The sequence below is a fragment of the Mytilus trossulus genome, chromosome 3, assembly GCF_036588685.1.
Source record: "Mytilus trossulus isolate FHL-02 chromosome 3, PNRI_Mtr1.1.1.hap1, whole genome shotgun sequence".
Classification (NCBI taxonomy): Eukaryota; Metazoa; Mollusca; class Bivalvia; order Mytilida; family Mytilidae; genus Mytilus; species Mytilus trossulus.
Genome location: NC_086375.1, coordinates 25,248,071 through 25,271,546, shown reverse-complemented (window position 1 = coordinate 25,271,546; position 23,476 = coordinate 25,248,071). Strand labels below are relative to the sequence as shown.

Below are 23,476 nucleotides of genomic sequence, written 5' to 3'. Positions count from 1 at the left end.
ATGCTGTAACTCGTGTCGCTAAGGCTTTAATATATAAATAATACATACTATGCTATAGTAAATGCAGCCTATGCTGTAATTTTAAATAACTTATGCAGCTTAAGGTGGTACCTAACACTTCAGGGAGATAACTCTGTAAAGTCAGCTAAACGTTTTAATTACGTTGTGTTGCAAGTGGAAAATTAAGCTCCTCAATGATCAAAATTGGTGTTTGTCAATGCAAACTGCTATATAACCAGTGTAATTTTTCTGGGAAAACGGTTTGTTCAAAATTTTTGAAATTTTCATATTTTTGTTAAAGGGTGAAAGCAAATACAAAATTTTATGACAATTAAACGAGCCAAATTAATTTTAGTGAAAGTGTTGGGTACCACCTTAAGCATCCAGTTGACGTACCATAAGGTTGAAAAGAAAATACAGATAACGCTATAATTGTTGAAACATGTACATTATTTCAATTTAAGTTATAACAGTCCTGAAAGGATCAAAAGTATATGTTGCATAAGCTGTATTGTATCACAAGGTTGGGTTACTGTCAATCCTAAACGATGCTATTATATATTCAATTATTTATTGTTGACCACTCTTCAACTTTGAAGGCTTTTCACAAATTAGGATAACGCTAATCAGAACCACATATTGTTTAGGGTGTGTGAAAATTAAAGAGCATTAGGATTAAAGTAATTGATTGTCGAGTTCAGGGAGTTAATGAAATATTCATTATATTTACATGAAATTATCGTGCTTATCTTAGAATTATATTTACGGTAGCACAACACAAAAGGGTTATCTAAACTTACTTATCCTCGATTTGGTTTAACGCCAATTTTCCATCAACCTACGGATTCATAAGAGAATCTCGTATATATACTCTTTCATGCGGGACACTGGATACTGAACTGGTTAGTCCCTAATCACATGGCAAAATCAAATGACAAAACACATTAAAAACGAATGGACAAGAACTTTCATATTCCTGACTTGGTACAGGCATTTTCAAATGTAGAAAATGGCGGATTAAACTTGGTTTTATAGCGCTAAACCTCTCACTGTGTTGACAATATATAACAAAAACAATATTTTTCATTTTGAAACACTTGTGTAACAAGAAGCAAATTACATAATCATATTAATGGTTACTACACGAAACAATGTAAACATTATCATATAATTTAGAGTATAAATACAATATTGTAACAAATTTCTTAATGAATGTTTGCACCTGTCCTAAGTCAGGAATCTGATGTACAGTAGTTGTCGTTTGTTTATGTAATATATACGTGTTTCTCGTTTCTCGTTTTGTTTATATAGATTAGACCGGTTGGTTTTCACGTTTGAATGGTTTTACACTAGCAATTTTGGGGCCCTTTATAGCTTGTTGTTCGGTGTGAGCCAAGGCTCCGTGTTGAAGGCCGTACTTTAACTTATAATGGTTTACTTTTTAAATTGTTATTTGGATGGAGAGTTATCTCATTGGCACTCACACCACATCTTCCTATATCTAGTGATATAATTATAGAAGTTCTTAATAGTTTTCATGTTTCGAAATAGTAGTTCTTCTTTCATTTTCCCAAGACATGGATAAACTTGATGCGTAAATATTCGGGTACCAACCCGATTCAGACTGAACGTCATTGCGTATTATCCCATTCTGCACACTATTTACAGTAACTGTTTTCTCCCTTTCCAAGGAGCGCTCCCGAAGGATAAGCACAACCAAACGTAGACTAAGTTGTGGTTTTACCCTTAATTATCCTGTTATAGTAATTATTAACTTTATGCCATGTGTTGTGAATTTTTTGAACGTTACATTATTAAATTACCAATATGATCATATAAAATTTCTAGTAAATTATGAAATATATCTGTGTATCGAGTACTAAATTTCTTTTTATTAACTGATTTAATTTTAATCGTTATATAGATTTACTTCGAAATATTACAGTACATATAGGGAAAATCAGAGATATATATATACAAATGTATATTTAACATGTTTAAGATTCTGAAATAGCAAATGGATTATTCATTGTTTGCTATAATTCAGACCGTCTCTACTTCTACAGTGAAACTTCTCAAAACCGGACACCCGTCGAACCAAAGAAAACGGCCGCGGTTAGCAGGGTGGCCGCTTTGTTGAAAAATAAAATCATCCTGAGTTACTTCCCTTAATAAGTGTGTTTGAGTATAATATGTTAAAAATGTATCAATAATCAAATAGTTTGAAGCCAATATTTGATATAGTCGGTTTCATCAATGTGTACAACAACCCGACCAAAGAGTAGGAAAAAGCGAAAGACCACCAATGTTTACCTCCTTTCACATTAATTTCTCTCTCCCTCATCACGGTGTACTTACTATGTAAAACCTAGACTGTACAATGTCACAATAATTTCTTATTTGAACTGACTCCGAGGTTCAGAAAATTTCCGCTTTCGCTACTGTTAAGTAAAAAACTATGACGAACATAATGTCTTAAAGACGTCATATCATTATATTCTGATAATTGATGAGCTCAAATGAGACATACGATGGCTGTAGTAGGGACAGTCTGTCCTTTAAAAGAAAAAGCTATACAGAAAACGTTACGATTGTTGATTTTCTATTGTTAATTTTCCTTTCCTTTGCGCAATATGATTCCTCTGGCACAATCTTCCATTGTTTTTAAACACAGAGTTGTTTGAAATGAACGTTGTTGGATATGGCGTTATATATTATAGTGAAAGATTCGAAAAAAGTTATCTATGTACCACTGCATGGACTTTGTGAATATTTAAGTCGTGATTTTGTTGCCGCACATTTCTTTAAAACGCAACTTATTTCTTTGATAAATGCAAATATTTGGTTTTGGAATTTTTGATGTATCTGTAAAAGACTTTATACAACTAGACTCTGCAAAATTGAATACTAACAATCGTGTCGATCCTTGGAATAAACTTATTTTAAAAGGTTAACAAATTTAACACTGTAATTTTATGTTTGAATACTGTTTCATCGGTAACTATGTTATGCTTTTCATTTATTAACACTTTCGATTGTTTTAAATCCTGTCTTTACTTCAATTAAGGCATTGCATAAGGTCACGTTTTTTCTCAGACTGTTAATAAGGTGGCAGCTTTCACCTCTCTGTATATATACTAAATCCATTGGACGTGTTTTGATTTTTTGTAAGTTATTTTTAACATCGAATAAGCTTTCTATATCTGCGAGTATTCTCACATTGTTTTTTTTTATTTTTATGTTTTTTAGATGGATCATCATAATCGATACGATAAGGCAAGCCCTTAACTTTTGCTGACGGATTATTTATAAATAATTACATTAGATGTATGTTTCATTATAATACTTTATTTTGATTGGTTAACTGCACATCACATGTTATTCCATAAGCAATTGTGTCACTCAATAAAACTTTTCATCAATGATCACGCGTGGTCCCACAATAAAGTGCACAGGTGAATAAAATACACAAATTATAAAATTCGTGTTTTTATGATCATAGCTAAAAAAAAATGTAATTATAAGTATTGAATGCTTCTTTTTGTAACTTTATAGGGTTGTAAAAGCGTTGACCGTGCGCACATTTTTAGCATGAAGCGCGGAGCTTCATACAAAATGTACTTCGGTCAACGCTTTTACACCCCAATAAATTTACAAAAAGAAGCATTCAATTCTTAAATAACACTTTAATAAATAACAACTGCACTGTCCCAGATAAGGAGAGAGTTGGGAGCCCATGAACGTGGGTTAGAGGAGATCTAAGTTCCTTAAACATGATTAATTTCGGCACATTCTGTATGTGTCTGATAAAGTTTAAACCAATTGCTTGTGTGGTTATTTTTTAGAAAAAAAAGAAAAAAAAAACTAAAACAAAAGTAGTATAGACAAAACCAACGACAACCCCTGCATTTCAGATTCCTGACTTGGAGCAGGCGCACAAATAGTGTACTTGTGTTAAACAGTTTGGTAATCGCTCAATCCTCCTCATAACTCGAGAGACAGTAGTGTATAAGCACAACATATGAACAAACAGTAACAATCAGTAGAGAAAATAGCTTCACTCATAAGATTGATACGCAGCACAAACAACAACAAATATAAAGTCAAAAGACACAAAGCGTATCTATGAGAACTCTCATTTACTGAAAGTTATTTCAAAGGCATTATCAATTTAGAGATAAATCATGTTCCACAAGACTAAAGAATCAGTCAGTGCACACACCTGTTATTTTCGCATTTGAGAGATTTACGCTGTAGAAGCCCTTGTAGATTTCGAAAAAGAGCGGGCTAATGCCGCTACAAGAAAGCACTCGCACCCGAAAAGTGGAAAGGGATTAATATAAGCTTCAATTACTTGTTTCCCAATCAACTATAAATAATGATATTGAGAATGGAAATGGGGAATGTGTCAAAGAGACAACAACCCGACCATATAACAGACAACAGCAGAAGGTCACCAATAGGTCTTCAATACAGCGAGAAATTCCCGCACCTGGAGGCGTCCTTCAGCTGGCCCCTAAATAAATATATACTAGTTCAGTGATAATGAACGCCATACTTAACTCTAAATTATACATGTTATATTATATTTAAAACTAGAAGATATTTCTTTCCGCCATAACCAGTAAATAGTTTAATGTTTTTTAGGTATTCCAACGCAAGTCATTTTCGAACTTGATTTTTTCTCCCGAGAATTTCCAAAGGATGTTCCAAGCAACAAGTATATTTACTATAGCCGATTATGTATCTTCTTTTCTACGTCTGCTGTTGAAATCTTGTGAATTTTGATTTTTTTTTAGGTTTCCTTGCATTCAATTGATTCTTCACATTGCTAAATGTACGATAAAATGTCCGTTTACACCTGTTTTTCCTTAGCGATGCCACAGGAATTATGAATTGATGGTGTATGGAAGATGGGCGAGCCGTGATTTTTTTCTTCATCTAGTAAACAAATATTCTTTAGCAATACGTTAGTAATCTACACAAAAAATACAGGTAAAAGTAATTACAAAATATATCTATCTTCAATGTTGATAATTGGATATTTTTACTTATACCAATATGATTATTATTAGGTACATTTCACAATTATGAAGTATGCAACTAAAAATAATTACGTGATAATTGACACTGTTAATTAATGTTGTTATAGATTTCTATTCGACCATATGATCAGAAAAGCAGGTAAAACATATAGACTACAATGCTTCACGATCAATAAATGAACAGATGTCGAAAAATGTTATTATTATACCGAGCCATAATTCATTCAGTATTTCTGCTTTCTTTACAAAATATATATAGTACACGTGGAGTATTACAATTATGTTTGTTTGTGTATGATTTTTAACAGTAAAAGTATAGAATGTGAATAATGTGATATTATTGATACATACAACAAAATGCAGCATCTTCTTATGTGATGTATAACTCTGGATGTGTATAGCTAGTTGGGAGTATCATATTTCAGTGTTAAAATTGATGATTTTTGGTTCGATAGAAAAATGCTTAATGTTGTTTAAAAGGTGAGTGCTTTTGAATGGTAAAATCGATAATCATTTTTGCTATAACAAATTACAATTGTAGCCGTAACTGGATTTATACGGAAACAAATATAGGTGAGCTGATTAGTCACTTTGCATATTTATTTATGCTTAAATATTCTTAGAAAATGACTATGCTTTTCTTAACTCTTAAATTGAGCAACGAACTTCTTTTTGATGACTATTAAAACAATGCGAAACGGTTGACTTGGAATTGCTATTGAACTCGTGTTACATTATGACTTTTGACATTCTGTATTGTACTTTTATCACGAGTTCGTCAAACATTTGATTAAACAATGTATAAACGACACGACTAATATCAACTGTGTTACGTAACTGTTTATCTACCTACGTTTGCTAACGGCCTTATGACAAACCTTTGTTGACAAATTGCTTTACCTAGCTTGCGACCACGTGCTTTGTCTGATGAGCAGCTACAATGTACTGTACGATTACTCTGTATTACCTTACACTGGACTAGACGTGATTAAGTTCCATCACAAACAGTGACACTAACATATACACATGTATATGATCTTACAACTACCACTCTTCACGGGGCCTCGGTGGCCGAGTGGTTTAAGTTGTTATTACTGTGATCACTATACAGATAACACTGAGTTAAGGAGTTCGAACCCCGCTCATGCGGATGCACTTGACTCAAATCTAAATTGATTAGAGTTGTCAGTTTTCCTATCGAAGGTCGGACGGTGGTTTTCTCGGGTTCTCCGGCTTGCACGCCAGCTTCTTCGGCCAATAAATACTGGTCACCACAAAATAGCACAAAGTGGTATTAAAACACCAAAAATCAAAATCAAATCAACTAACACTCTCTAACACTATGACTAACAGTCAACCAATTTCCTTACGCCTAACTTCAAATTCATCGAATACGTAAATATTATATTATAAACAAATATAAATACTTTCACATATTTGTCCTACCATTCAACCTACTATACATGTAGTAATTCATTAGTGTTTAATCTAAAATTTAAATTTATTAGTTGTCACGAATTAGCTTGTGGGTTTGGGTTCGACTGTACTCTTTTCTAAGTATAAAATTGTTTAAAAAAATATTAATTTGTACCAGAAGTCACCTGAGGTTTTTTTATATGTTCAATCAATTTGAATAGAGGGAAAACAGTAAATACAACACTGACTTGTACCTTTAAAGTATTTGATTTTTCACAATTGTTGGCCTCATGACCATCCACTTTAAAAATCCTGGACAGTTTGTGAATTTAACAAATGTCTTAAAAACTGCAGACTGTACGTAGTGTTAACTGGACGAAATTAAGTCCATTTATAAGTAAAATAAAGATAAGCATGCACAAAAAACAAAATTAACTTCTCGATACTAGCTTTAGATCATTTTTTTTTCAAGCTTTTGTCCAAGTTTGGTAAAAATCCAGGACAGTATAAGTAAGTTATTAAAATAGTAAAAAAATAAATAACATCCATGTATGTATTGTTTCCTGGCTGAAAAACTAAATCCATATATAAGTAAAATACGTAAAAAAATGGAATTATTTTTTTATAACTTTTGGATACTAGCTTGTGATCAACAAGCTTCTTTCCTAATGTGGTAGAATTCGACGATGCCGACGACGGAATGTAGGATCGCTATGTCTGGCTTTTTCGACTAAAGTAGAAGGCTCGACAAACTAATTGCACCAATTTGCGACAAACACACTATGTCCCTAACTACAAAAACACATAACACCAACAACATTACGTATATACTTTATATAAAGACATGCCTGACGATCAAAAAATTACTGACGTTACCAGTGGCGGATTTAAGGATTGGCATTGTCGCTCTTCATCTCCCCTTCCCCCTTTTTACTTGGAGTATTAAACGGGGGGGGGGGGATAAAATCATTCCTTTATATATTTGGCTGACCGCACTTTGATTCGCAGTTTTATATGGTAAACATTCAGTTTTATAGCACCCCCTTTTTACAAAGTTACTTGTTCTGTCCTTTTATTTTCATGGCTTCAACAACAAAATCTTCTCAGCATCAACTTCATTGCTTTACTTCGAAATGTTTTAATGTACACTTAGCTACCAATTAATTTTATTCAAAATACATTTATACTATTTATGTATACATCACATCTACATTGCAACCCCCTTAAAAAATAACGAATAACGATAAAATTCAGGTAACTACTATAATCCTAAATTTTATCGTTATTCGAGTTTTTTTTTTATATCAAAAGAGTGAACAATCTAAACTTATTCTTTGAGATAGTAGTTACAAGATATGGAGATACAAAAAAGATTGAACAGACATATAAAAAAAATGTCTCTTGATGTGACCTGCTTTTTTTTCTGTAAAGATTTTTTTTAATCTTTTTTCCCGTCATTTATGATTTACATTCATGTACGTTATCAAAATGGCGACTGAAGTGTGTTAGTCAGTTATAATTTAAATGTGATTGATTCAAAATGTCGTCGTGACAGAGCTTTCCGATTTAGTCTATTTGCATTATATTGTGTCAAATAATGTTTTTAAACACTTTCTTTGATTAAAGATAAAGACAAACAAGAATGTGTCCATAGTACACAGATGCCCCACTCGCACTAACATGTTTTATGTCCAATAGACCGTGAAATTGGGGTATAAACTCTAATTTGACAATAAAATTAGAAAGAGCGATCATATCATAGGGAACATGTGTACTAAGTTTCAAGTTGATTGAACTTAAATTTCATCAAAAACTACCTTGACGAAAAGCGGGAAAAACGGTCGGACAAACGACGGGACGGACAGGCGAACGACCGGACAGACGGACAAACGAACGGACGTACAGACCATAAAACATAATGCCCCTCTACTATCGTAGGTTTGGCATGAAAAATGTTTTGTAACTGAGAAATTTTCCGATAAGATTTGAGTATATGGAACTCTCGGACAAATGATGCTTATACTCATCCTTGAGTGAGAAGTTATGAGAACACTGTCTGTTGTAATTGATCATTTTTCGGATTTGATTTTACATAAATGGGGGTTCAATTTGTGTCAGAGACTAAAACCCGACCAAAGGCACCAAACAGACGAAGGCCACCCATTGATCTTCGACACAGTGAGAAAACCAGAAGACGAGCTTCAGTTGGCCCCTAAACAAAATGTGTACTTGTTCAGTGAAAATGAATGTCACATAAAAGTCCAAAACATTTAGCAAAATTAAAAAAACATATAAGCAAACACAACCATAATAACACAAAGGCTCTGTGTTGAAGATCCAACTTTGACCTATAATGGTTTACTTTAAGAAATTGTGAATTGGATGGAGAGTTGTCTCATTTGTACTTATATCACATACTCTTATATCTAAGACTGACAAAGGCCATAAAATGCAAGATTCTTTCTATTGAATGGTATATGTAAACACTTTTTTTGAGGTGAGAGGTAAAGAAACCAATCTGCTGTAACTTATTTGTTTTTTCGATTGCATTCTTATGCATGTTCCTCTCTGTTAAATAATTTCTGTAAACACTTTCTAGAGAGATGAGTTAAAAACTTATTATATTTCCGAATTGATTTTTAATTCATGATTCTCTCTGTCAATTGAGTTATGTAAACACGTTCTTGAGTGAGAAGTAGAGTAAACCATTTTTGAGAGAGAACTGAAGAAACTTCTGGAGTGAGAGGTAAAAAAAAAGCCACCCTCTGAATTCTGAAATGGTAGGTTAACTAAACTCTTCTGGATTGAGAGGCAAAGAAAACATTTTCTGGAGTTAAATGTTTTCTGGAGTGGAAGGTAAATATAAAGTGAACACGTCCGGGGGAGACGTAAGCTTCTAGATTGGGAGGTCCAGTGAATACTTATGGATTAAGAAGTAAAGTGAACACTTCTTGAGTGAGAGGTAAAAACACTTTTTGGAGTGCGAGATAAAAACACTTTCTGGAGTGCGAGGTAAAAACACTTTCTGGAGTGCGAGATAAAAACACTTTCTGGAGTGAGGGGTAAAGATAACACTTTCTGAAGTGGGAGAATTAGCGAATACTTTTGAAAAGAGGTAAATGAAAAAAAAATCTGGTTTGAAATTTAAGTAAATACTTCTGAAGTAAGAGGTAAGCAAACTTTTCCTCGAGCTACTAGAGTTAAAGGGGTTTACAGTGACTAAAATGTATTAGGGGTTGGAGTGTTTTAAAAAGTTTTGTCTGATATTTTAAAGTTGTTTGAAAATTGACTTTGTTGATAGTAAACAAGTAAAAAAGTACACGTATTGAACGTTACTATTATACTGATATTATACTTGACTTGTGTATGTGAATATGTCCACTGATTCATTTATTTTTATATTAATCAACATATCGATGTTTAACATAACAGTTTTATTGATTTCATACTGCGTGTACTGTGTAGTGAATTGTATAGATCGATCATTTTGTTCTTTTGTATTCAACGACCGTCAACGAGCAATATTACAATGACGCCAGCGTGGTCTTTCACACGGATCTGATATCACTGCACTCGTTTTGAAATTTAAATATATAGGCAGTTCATGAATAAAGTTTAACATAGTTTTGAGAACAGAAATGGGAAACAACCCGACCAAACAGCAGATAGCAACTGGAGGGCAACAATGGGTCTTCAACATAGCGAGAAAATCTCGAACCCGGAGGTAACAGTGTCAGAATGTGACTTTCTAAGGAATTCATGACAATAAAAAATTAGCAATATACGTAAATCGTACAACAATTAATTTAAATTAGTTATATTAAGTCCTAATGATTGATTGGTGTTTATTGAACGTCCAGTGACAAGTATACGAGTTTTCGTGCATTTCAAAACAAGCCAAATTGAATTAAAACTTAAAAATTCAACTTCTTCTAACCTCTCATTAGAACTGTCAGAATAATCTGTGACAGTCATAGAACTGTTCTACACTGTTCTAGAACAGTTTTACCCTAGAACTGTTCTAAGTAGAACTGTCAAAATAAGTTCCAGATAGAACTGCCAGGATCGGATCTAGGGTAGAACTGTTTAACATTGTTCTACATGGAACTGTCCAAATCAGTTCTAGTCGTAGAACTGTCAACAGAACTGATAAAATCAGTTCTAACCGTAGAATTGTCAGCAGGACAATCTAAAACTGTTCTAGCCGTAGAACTGACCAAACATTTCAGGATTGTAGAACAGTTCAAAATGACGGTTATTGAGTTACAACTTTTAAATATATATATTATATTCTTTTCATTTTTGTATGCTCCATTTACGATAGGAGAGGGGCATTATGTTTTCTGGTCTGTGCGTCCGTCCGTCTGTCGTACCGTTCGTTCGTTCGTTCGTCCGTCTGTTCTGCTTCAGGTTAAAGTTTTTGGTCAAGCTAGTTTCTGATGAAGCTGAAATCCAATCAACTTGAAACTTAGCACACATGTTGCTTATGACACGATCTTTCTAATTTTAATGACATATTAGATTATTTACCCATTTTCACGGTCCATTGAGCATGGAAAATGATAGTGCGAGTGGGGCATCCGGTTGGACACATTCTTCTTTACATTTAAGACAAAAAGTTCTTAAAATTGTTCTAAGGATAGAACTGACTTAATCTATTCTAGCCGTAAAACTGACCAAATTAGTTCTAATCGTAGAACTGTTCTAGTCGTATAACTGTCTAAAACTGTATTAGGGTAGAACTATCAGGATCAGTTTTAGACAGAACTGTCTAAATAACTTGGTTAGAACTGTTTTAGCTAACACTTTCTAAAGGTTGTCAGGATGACAGTTCTACATACTGTCCTAGAACAGTTCTGACAGATTCTGACAGATTTGATGAGAGGTTAGAAGTGATCTCCACTGTATATGTTGAACTAGATGTAAGACAGAACAAACACTATTCACCTACAAATCTCGAAGGTGAGGAAAAGTAACGCCCCCCCCCTTCCCAATTTCCCTTTCCTAAATTCCCATCAAATTTACCAAACTGTCTTGGATTTATCAGGTCTTCACCTCTTCGATAGGGAGTTTTGTCCAAAGATAATGTATTTCTATTAAACTAAAACGGCAGATAACACGTTAGATTTAAATCACTTTGTGTTAAATTCTTAACGAATACAATCAAAAATGGCAGTAACAATGTGTTTTAAAAATAAATGACTTCCGCAAATTATAGCTATGTTTTTAAATTTATTCGCCAAAAAAATCGCAACCTCTAACACATGTTAAGAAATCAGTATTTTTTCTACATTCCAGAATTTATATTTTATTCCCTGCAAATTAATGTGTAGGAGTTTTGTTTTCGCTTTTAATAAGTCAGTATAATACTTGCTGCTGATAACGTTAAACCAAATGTGTTGTTGTTTTGTTTTAGATGCAGTGCTCTTCTTGGCATCTTTCTTTAACAAATAAACTATCTTCTATAAACAATAGCTCATACTTTCTATTAATCACTGAATTCTAAAGTCAATATAATTCAATTATTTATCTTATTCGACAGATGCTCTTTGCTGATACTTAATTTTTCTGCTTTAGCTTTGACCATTAACCTTTATCTTGATAAACAGACATACATTCACAGATAGAATACCACAACAAGAATGACCTTGCTGATAATATCATCCAATATTAACTAACACCCACTAGGTGATTAAATACATACAAGTGTATCTTTCTCTATTGTGATGTTACCCTATTGTTTCAGATAAGGGTGAAGGTTGGTACATACTAGTATTAAAACGTTGAAGCCCGCTGTATTTGTTTGCACCTGTCTTAAGTCAGGAATCTGATGTTCCGAGGTTGTCGTTGTTGATGTGGTTCATAGTGTTCATATGTGTTTTTCGTTTCTCTTTATTTATATAGACTAGACCGCCGTTGGTTTTCACGTTTGTGTGGTTTTAAAGTAACCATTTTGTGGCCCTGTATAGCTTGATGTTCGTTGTGAGCCAAGGCTATGTGTTAAAGACCGTGCTTTTGACCTATAATGGTTTACGTTTTTTACAAATTGTGACTTGGATGGAGAGTTGTCTCATTGGCACTTATACCACATCTTCTCATATCTATATAGTTTGATTTCTCTACGTCACGAATTTAACGTTGTGATAAAGAACTTTTTTTTCAGAAGATACGTAAGCAAGTTTCATTATTGTTTACATACTTATTTTTTGAATTGGTAATTATGCAAAGAATCCGAGTTCAGAGAGCAGAGTTTAATTTATAATGCGAAAGTGCCGAGATTTTTCGGTTCTTGTATTATAATATACCAAACGCAAAATCGCTCACTTTTCTTTTTCAATGATACTTGTCTCTATACGATTTAATGAAATATTAGATATAGGAAAAAGAGGATGCTTACTAGTGATTTTATCGGAGTTTCCAATCTTTGTTCAAAGTTTTACTTCTATCGATTTTTTTCTCATGTTTTTTTGTGAACGTTTGAAGTTTATTTCGTCCGACAGGTAGGGAGCTATTAGAATATTTGCCAAAACGTTCACTGCCAGATCATGCTGCAAATGTTTTTTTAACTATATAATCAACACACTCTTTACAAAGAAAATTATCTCAAGTATTTCACTGCAATCTTCAATCGACTTTTTTTAAAATTCAATTAATCTACTTCGTTGCATTAAACAAACCTACATGAGCAAGCATGTTTTGAATTATTCTACATTTAACATGGATATATTGTTCTTAAGTCTTTTAAAATCTTGATTCGTGTCACAATTATATTCGGTTCGGTAGATTTAAGTTACGTTCGAATACTATTCGGAACACAAAGAAGGTAAATATAAATGTGCATGTTTAAAAGTGTATCTGTATTTAAATGTACATTTATTTTGCATGTTTATTTTTTATGACAATTTTTAAATATGAAAGGATCTTGTTGTAGTATTGCTTCTGCTTGCTGCATCGCGGTAATCAAGATAATTGATTCCCAAAATATTTACACCTGTACAAGGGGACATAATTTCGCCGGTTTATATTTACACAATAACAAGACAAGTGCCAGTAACATGTCTTGACTAGGACTATCTATCACCACATATTCCAACTTTCTGTTAACGAGATTTTTTCACGACTATTTTGAGACAAGCCAATTGTAGGTATTCAAAATTCCGTTTTGAAACTAGCTAGTTTTGAGGCATTCAAGAATCCATTTTGAGACTAGCTAGTTTGGAGGCATTCGAGAATTTATTTGGAGACCAGCTAGTTTGAAGGCATTTAAGAATCCATTTTGAGACAAGCTAGTTGAAAGATAATCTAAAAAAATCATTTGAGGCTAGCCTACCTAGATTTGCGATATTCTAGGGTCTATGTCGAAACAAACTAAATTAACGAAATTCAGGAATCAATTTTGTTATTATTTGACTAGATAAGAATAGTGTCATAAAAAGTATTTTATTTCAATACACATTTAAAACACTCGTCTTTTATAGTATGTTCACCTCTAGATGACCTTTTTTATTTGTATCGTTGGATTGCTGTTTCATTGACTTATTCATGGTAACAATTACACTTTTCATTCCTTTAGTTATGGTGAGAATGGACATGTTTCTATTTAAAAAAAAACCTGGTGATTGTGCCTTTCAACTGAGCCTGAGGTCATAAATGGATTCATCTGTTGCAGCATATTGCGATATCGTTCTTCTTTTGGTTTGGTGATCTCCTTACTTCTTGTTTTCATCAAGTACATTCACACTGAATCCTTTTCTCTCTAATTATTGTCATATATCATGTATCATATATTTAAAACATAATTAGTTTTTGAAATAAATACCCAAACAAAAACAAGACAATCATTCATGATATAGCAAAGAAACAACAATTCTTGAAGAAATTAACACATTTAATCATCGGTTATTTTCGCGAATACAACAAAGGACGTTATATAACGTGTTTACAATGATTTAGTACTAAACAGTAATTTACAGTTTATTAACAACTCTTAGAATAGATTTTCTTTAACAGAGGTATAGCTATCTCTAATATTATCTTATTTTACAATGATCAAAAGATTTTTAATCGATAGCATTAACTTATTTTAATGATCTTTGACTGTATCTTTTCAATTATATAAATTTAATATACAAAAAAATCTAACGTCGTATTTCAGACTATAAATAGGTTGTTTATGTCAGAGCTAATAAATTATATGTCTCTGTTTATGTGTATTATCAAAAATAGTCTGACTTTACGAACAATAATATTTATTTACTTAATTGTATCATGTATAATGGTATCAATTTCATTTTGACAATCATTTAATTTAATATATACATTTAAAACACATTATACGTAACTAATTGGGTTAGTCTTACCTTGAAGAGTAGTGCATGCACTTGTTAACGTAAGAAGTAAAAAGTATGCAGGAAGAAGCCAAGGCGACTTCTACGAAAATTTGACAAAGTCATGCCAAAAAAGCCAAATAAGTTCTCAAAAGTCTGAATTAAATAACCAAAGACCGAGCAACACGAACCAAACTAAAAACTGGGAGGGGGGACTCAGGTGCTCCTGAATGGCAGTATCAGTTTGTTGACGCTGAGAAATGTTTACAATATGGTTTGATTGTTGGGTCATCCTATTTAGGTTTAATGTTCCGCAACTTAGAAAAACTCCAAAAAAACTTTTGTTATACGGGTTCTCAGAGTGAAAAGGAGTAAAAAAATAAAATACACAAATCTCTTCAAACTTAGTTCTTAGCAAACATTAAACACTTGCATTGATTTCATCGTTATTTTATGGAAAGAATATATTATGCGCTCCTCATTTTTAGGGCTATTATAGGGATATTGACGCAGTTATTTTGATTTTGAATCAAATATAAAACTTCAAAAAGTATGTTTAAAGTTAACAGTGCTTATAAGGACAAAGGAACATTGGTCATAGATAACAATTCAAAATTTGAACTGCATTGTTTTCCCGTATTCTTCAGTTGAACCACATACAATAATAACAGCACTTACTGCACTACTGCATTCGTGAAACCTCTACACTAAGTAGTGATACAGTGGTTGTTTGTGCTGCTAATTGGGACTCGGCTATAGTCAGGATCCAACGTTAAGCCAAAGTTGAGTTTTCTTTTATTTCCTTTATACCTGCTAGTAGATTTGTATGTGGTCTGTGGTAAAATTAACCGTACACACTGAATACAAACTATTTGTAAGGTGACATTTGAATTTAACTCGTATGATAAAAGTTTTGGCGCCCGCTAAAATGTTGAACTCCGCTACATTCTGTATGTGCCTGTACAAAGTCTGGAGTCTGTAATGCAGTAGTCGTTTGTTGCTGTTTAAACCATATTTGGGGTTTTTTTTTCATTTGAATTTTTTTGTACACAAATCAGGCTGCAAGTGTTTTTTTTCGTCTTAATTTCTTTCCGTTTGACAGTTTCGTGCCTTCTATAGCTGTCTATTTGCGATATGGGTTTGCTCATTGCTGAAGGTCGTACGTTGACCGATAGCTTACATCAACTTCATTTGGTCTCTAGTGCAGAGTTGTCTCATTGACAACCAATCTTCTTATATTTTTATATTATTTGAAAAAACATAAACCCCCAACAGGTTCAAATTAAACGTATGTGCAGCTTGCAAGATTGTTTTTTAGCAAGAAAATGTGGATGTTTAAAATTGGCGTCCAACTGTTTGCATGTTTAGTTTATTTTGGTGTGTATTAAATTTGTGTCTGGCTGGCTGGTTGAAAATTCGATTTGAAACAAAACAAAATAAAAAAACAGGCATAATTGTTCAAATAGATTAGGGTCTGGACGGTTTGCATAGAATATAAATACTTAGGTAAATAAAGTAACGAATAGATAAAAATATGTTGTTGTTTTTTAAGAATAGAGAATAAAGGAAAACTGATATATAAAGAATAGGGTATAATGGGGAAATTAAAAAAATTTTAAAGAAGAAAAAATCGGCCTGAAAAATAAACAATTATGAATAAATGAATAGATTTACCGATTTACGATTTATCAGTTTTCTATAATAATACTTGTCATGCCATCACAACTATTAGTATTGATAAAATTACAGTTTGTAGCTTTCTCTTCTTTGATGTTTTATTACAAAGCTATAAGTATAAAAATCTGATCACAACACCGTAAAATACAAACAAATTAATGTATTTAATATTGGTTTTATTTTTGCTTGAATTCTGTTTGGATCTGTTTTCTTGGAATTGCGATGAATACGATAACATAATGGGTGAAAAAATATTTTCTTAAGGGGGCTCGCGGGTCTAAATCATTTTTTTTATTTAATATAGGATTTCGCTATATTTTTCTATAACTGAACTTTATCTTATACTTAATAGAAAAATTAAATAAAAAGATAGGGCCACCGTTCATTTACGCTCACAATCTGCCATCGAAAGAAGCATACATTTTTGTTGATGTCCTTTTTTTCTGTTGAACAAATAGGAGAAATAACGGTAATATCGAAATAAAAATATCGAAGAACTAAATTACAGAAATCGCTTAAATTTAACAATTACTTAGTTTATGTACAGCTTATTTGAATACAACAATAAAAAATATAGGTCACCGATGAGTTAAAAAAGATATTTCAATTTTAATGCCAAAAAATGGCATTTTTACACCAAAGGCAGATAATTTGGAGCTTTTTCAATGACATCTACATTTTAAAAGTCACCTGTTGCCAAACGAATTGATTTTTTGGAAAGATGTTTGTACCATATGATAAAGTTACAACTACTAAAGGTAATAAATAAAATTTGTAATGAAAAATAAATGTTTAATTTTTTTCTGAAAATTTTATACCCGCGAGCTTCCTTAACACACGACATTGTCCTTGGTTTCCTTTTTGTCTTGTCTATGTCGTAGATCGACCGATCAAAATTCAAAGGGGATCGAAATGACATTCGTCATTTTCTTCTGATTTTTAACACAATTCAACATGGACGCCAGTTGTTTTTTTCTTCTTTGGATTGCATGTATTGTGGATTTGTAGTTTAATTCTCATTTTTGAAATTCATGTTGAATAATATATAAATATAAGTAGCCCTAGTTGTCCGAATGTAGTCCTAAGACCCCTCCTTAGTTTATGGACAGTGTGCTACTTGCCATTTTTTTTTTATACCCATTCCAAATTTTTTCTCCGTGTGTTATGCCTCAAATAGCAAGTAGGGGGTTGTTATGACACTAAAAACTATTTTGGTCATGAATTTAAAAGTTAAGTAGTGATTTGGTCCAGCTGAAAAAGGTTAAAAAATAGCACTTCGGAAGCTGTCAATAGATTTCAAGTCCCCTTTACATAAAATTGTCCATATTTTGAGTTAAAGCCGATGAAGTTTTCTATAAGTTTGATAGAATATGTCTCAAAAGTAGTACAACACTAAAATATTATTTAGAAAGCGAAGGTGGGATTTTTTTTTTTTTTTTTTATTGTCTAAAAGAAATGCACAACGAAATAACTGTGTACTCGGACCAGTAGATTGTCATATTGCACGAGCTTGCAGGTTTGGTTTATATTCTAAGAGGGATAGTATAATATTTGCCAATATTCATAATTATAATTTTTATAATAGAAAGGTTTAAAAAAAATATTACTGATGACGTCACTTATTTGAAGCATTATTTTTACTAGAAAAATGTTATATACTTGCTATAGTTGAATGCAACAACAGCAAATACGAGTCAAAAGGCTTTACCATGGTTTCGCAACGTTTGGCTGTTGTCTACGCTATGGTCGGATTGTTGTCTCTTTGACACATTCTCCATTTCAATTCTAAATTTTAAATTATACACGAACTTTTCAACTTTTGCACACTGTAAAAATTGTTCAAAACCAGCATTACCTCGCCTCGCGGCTGAAACACTATTCGTTCTGGTGACGACAATTGTTAAACTTCTGATCAGCTTGTATTCGTCACAACTCGACCGATTCCGTATCCTCATCTTAGACGGAGAGTAGCGGATTCTACCGAGGTTTGCCGAATGCTTCAGCTTGCTCATCGGAGTCCGAGAACAAAGACTTGGTGTAATATATAACCCCTTCTATATTCTACCTCACAAAATAAGTAGTTTACTTCTTGAAATATTTTACCCTTGCAGTGGGATAAAACATTTAAAGTTTAGAGGTCTGATCAAATGCTGTATGTTTATTTAGCAGGAAAATAAAAACAAACTAAATAGAACATGTATTTACCACTTTAAAATGTTTGAAAATCGGCATCAACAGGGAAGGAAAAGAAAAACATCTGTTTTCCTAACTAGAAAACAAGAAATTTAACATTTTATTAAAATTATTTTGAATACTTCTTTATTCCCAAAATAACATTTATGTTGCCATTTTAGTAATAGTTCAAAATGTCGAGTTCATGCTAATTTATCAGCTTTTCGTGAAGTAATTCACTTAAACCGCATTGAAGTCACATTTTAAACATAACATGGCCGTCTATTGGGAATTAAAGTACTATATGGTCAAATACAAGACAATTAATGCATCATACAGCACATTATTCTTAATTTCGATGATAAAGGATGAATGGTTTTATTCTGATCTAATTCACGTGAAGTATTGTTCATTTCAGAAATTAATTAATTAGAGCAGAATATGTGAAATTGAACATGTCGGAGAGTGACTTTCATTTGCCCTAAGTTTAATTACATATCAGAAAGTCGTTTTCGTTTCTGTGCTTTCAGATGTTGAAGTAAAGCGGCAGGGAATTGCAACAGACATGGCAAGCGATGTGAATGTAACAGGAATCGTATTTGGTGCCATTTTTGGAGCTCTTTTTGTTTTTACATGTATTATATCAGCCATTAAAGCCGTCAGGTAAGTTTTTTTCATTATTAGTATCAAAAATATTATGATGTGTTATAGATACAACAACAAAAAATATGCAAATATTTTAGCAATAATAGGGTAAATATTTACGTGCTAAATCAATGAACGTACGGTTTATTTTTTACGAAAGTAGGCCTGTATTATTGCTGTTAATCACACCAAATTCTTAAGGGATAATACTCCCACGCAAAATAGTATATATTGAACTACGATGTTTAATAAATAATGAAACGAACTAAGTAGTATTAGATTTGTTCCACCGTAATATATAGGTAACTAACTATAAACAAGTGCAATGTACATTTGAATATGCACGAAATAAATGATTGCTCAGTATATGTCAAAGTTGAGCATTTTTTGGAAATTAAGAAAGGTTGGAAAATACAATGAAAAACAGTAATATTTCAAACTAGCAATTGAAGTACCTGATCATCATTTTGTTTTTCCTATTTTAAAAAGATTTTTTTTTTTGCTAAGTTATTCGTTCATTGTGTAATCATACGTTTTTTGATTGAATTAAGTCTGCCAATTGATATTTTATCGTATGTTTTCTATGTTGTGATGTTATGCTATTGTTTCAGAAAAAGGGAGAAGGTTTGGGCCCATTAAAACGTTTAATCCCGCTGCAAATGTTTGCACCTGTCCTAAGTCAGGAATCTGATGTACAGTAGTTGTCGTTTGTTTATGTAATATATACGTGTTTCTCGTTTCTCGTTTTGTTTATATAGATTAGACCGTTGGTTTTCCCGTTTGAATGGTTTTACACTAGTAATTTTGGGGCCCTTTATAGCTTGTTGTTCGGTGTGAGCCAAGGCTCCGTGTTGAAGGCCGTACTTTAACCTATAATGGTTTAATTTTAAATTGTTATTTGGATGGAGAGTTGTCTCATTGGCACTCACACCACATCTTCCTATATCTATGTATGCAACAGCATATTCGATTGAGAACGTAAATTGATCATTCTAATGCAACAACGTTTGTAACATTCAATTTGATTGGATAATGTCACTTTCTTACATGGCATCAATTGACAATTGATGCTATGGGACGTACGCGCAAGCGCAGTCGCCATATGACAGATTTAAAATACATGTTTTAACGTTGTTTTCTGTCAGTTTCATTAGAATGGAGATAACAATATTGTATTTTAAGCTCCGACGGCATCAATTTGGGATTTGATGGTCGCAAATACCCGTTTACTGTCTCCGCTAACGCGTCGCCAGTAAACTTAATTTGCGACCATCAAATCCCCAATTGATGCCGTCGGAGCTTAAAATACAATACAGTTATCTCCTAAATCTCATTAAAATCCGATGTTCTGGTAGCGTATCAGAACATCGGATTTTAATGAGATTGTAAATTGATTCGTTTGGTTGTATTTCATAATCGCATGAGATATTTGCCACTGTTCGTAACATAAACATCAATTATTTTCAAAGAAAAATAAAGCCTTTAATGGTTCGGGTATATCTAATAGTTCTTGTTGTCGATTACATGGTAATTCCTTCTGACAAAATTATCCACGTAAATGCCTCAACAAGATAAATTTGATCTAACTATTTATTATGTTGAATATAATTTAAAATATATCATATACCCGGTGCAAGAAGACTGCGTATGTTTATTTTTAGAATCACTAATTTTCTGAACTTAGTTTCACTTTTTGATCTCCTTAAGGTCAGATTTACATCAAAATGAGTACAAATCAATAAATAGATCTTCTCTTAAATACATATACATACAATGTATTTAAACATGTCAGCTTCTTACCGGTAAACAACATGATGTTTGTGATCCTCGTTAATTCAAGAGGCTCATGATGGCGGGTCTTTCATTTCTGAATTCTTTAAATTTCTTATGCATTTTTCTCTATCTATAATGAACTCAATAATTATTCTGTAAAATTCTCAAGAAACTCATTTTACTTTTACATTTGTTTGTATTGCCATTATTTTTTTTTATTCTGTACATGATATATTTCGATAATCAGTTTTTTATTACCTTATATATTTATATTTCATAGCTATTTTACATACATTTTTTACACCAACTAGTTCACTCTTATTGTTGCGGTCTTATGACATTTCATTGCAACATTACACAAACAACATAAATGTTTATGTCTTCAGTTGAGAGACAAACAAGCCAATGATTATTTGATTGGTTTTTAGCACCACTTTCAACACTATTGTGCTATTTCGCGGCTTTCTCAACCAATGAAAACTGACAGCCATGACCAGTGAGAACCACCGACATTTGCAAGAAAAATGTGATTCTTTGTCAATTAACTGTCTCCAATAAATTAGAACACCGCCACTCTGTGTGTTATACAATAATACGCGATTGATTCTTTTCAACAAGTTCTAGTGAAAATTTCATAAACAATAATATATGTTATTTTTATTCGACCGAAATGAGAAAAATGAAAAAAAAAGAATGTAATTTCCAAAAAGGAACATCTCGTTTCCGTATACATGCAACATTGTTACACACACAAGATACAAGATACATTTTTTTACTTCAAGTACACAGCATTTAATAGTTCCTTTTTTAATTCTGTTATATGTTACGTTCTGGTAAAGATGAACTTCACACAAAATGTGGTACGGTCAAAGATTTTACAACTTGTGAAATTAAATGAGATGCATTCAACATAGCTGCCAACTTTTCAAAAGACCCATGTGGGTTTTGCGTGCAAGACGGGTCTTGTAGTTATATAAAACCTTCAAGGGGGCCTTCAAATGTATTTTAATGTTTTTTGGGGGTTTCTTCACACTTTTATAAGTCTATAGCAATTATCAAAATACCGTTTTGTTTAAAATTGTAGACAAAAATGCTCTTACCAAAATTTCTATTAGAGAGCTTCCGTGAGGGAAATCCCACGCAAATAGTGACAGTTGGCAGGTATGATTTAATTCGTTCTTGTTTTAAGTTACACCACAGTTGATGATCTTTGAATTCGTACAAGGAGAATGAATAATATAACGCTCATTCAAATATTACCCAGAATGCAACTCGAAAAAAAAAGAAAACAAAACAAAAAAGATTATCAAACGATTATGACGTATCAATTGAATTTCAGATCAAAGTATCTTATTTTTACTTTTCAGGGATAGAAAACTTATTAAAGAACGAATTGCCGAGAAAAGACGGACAAAATTAGAAGAAAGTGCATATGACAATTATACCGAGCTAGAGACTCGTGACATGGACCATCCAGTGTCATTGCCAAATATATCCATTGAAGTTCCATTAAGCCAAAGTCCTTCATATAGCAAATCAAAACGAATGGACAAATCATGCACACAACGTTCAGAAAAGACACAAAAATCTCCCGTTAGATTAAACGTTCCGACGGGTGATACTCGTGAGCCTGTACCTCCATGGAACTATATTCCTTCTCGGAAGGCTACGAAAAACATTATTAGGAGAAATTCGTACGACATGGCCATAGGGCGATATACAGTATTATGCAGTAAATATGGCGGAACGCCTGTAGCCAATGGAACACACACAAACTGTACGATAGCTTACGAAAATAGTGCATATTGTGAAAATTCATCAGATATTATTTTATAACTTAGAAATCATTGTGTTATCTTCACAACCATAAAAATATTTAAAATTTACTTCAATATCGAATTTTATATTATAGAATATTATTTTGCAATCAGAAATGTAACCAGGTCCACAAAATTATAACATTGTGACTTCATTTTATTCACTAGAAACCGCCATATTGATTGTTCTGATGAACTCTTATACAACCCTTATATTCAGTTAAGGTAGCGTGGATAGTGTCATGAGACCAGTCGATTCCGTTGACTCATGTAAACTTACTTACCAATATATATTCACGAAGCCTCTAACCAGTATACTGAAATGGTTGCTTTTAAAAAAAAAATAGCTTTGAAATTTTAAAATGTTTTCATATAATCATATTTTTCTTAAAAAAACAACAACTTTAATTATGGTGTAGAAAGTCTTAGCCCCTAGTATAATTATGGTAACGATAGCCTGGTATTCTGGCTCACTGCTCGACAGAGAAGGTTTGGGTAGAATACCAGGCAATGGTATTGTAAGAACTCAACTTTTAGCGAAGACAAATACTGAGTTTGCGTTTATTTGGCTGTGTGGGATGTATTATAAATACGCAGCCACATC

General features: G+C 32.6%; 1 protein-coding gene across 2 annotated transcripts; it reads left to right on the top strand.

Annotated features, from left to right (window-relative positions):
- The first annotated feature begins 5,193 nt into the window (after positions 1–5,193).
- LOC134709307 (uncharacterized) lies at positions 5,194–22,941 on the top strand. Of its 2 annotated transcripts, none has more exons than XM_063569469.1 (3): positions 5,194–5,525; positions 19,168–19,300; positions 22,423–22,941. In XM_063569469.1, exons 2-3 carry the CDS (start codon positions 19,203–19,205, stop codon positions 22,889–22,891), a joined length of 567 nt encoding a protein of 188 aa, XP_063425539.1. In that variant the 5' UTR covers positions 5,194–5,525; positions 19,168–19,202; the 3' UTR covers positions 22,892–22,941. The 2 variants fall into 2 exon arrangements, with proteins under 2 accessions (XP_063425539.1, XP_063425540.1); XM_063569470.1 differs by lacking the exon at positions 5,194–5,525 and adding an exon at positions 13,149–13,284.
- Positions 22,942–23,476: the final 535 nt, after the last annotated feature.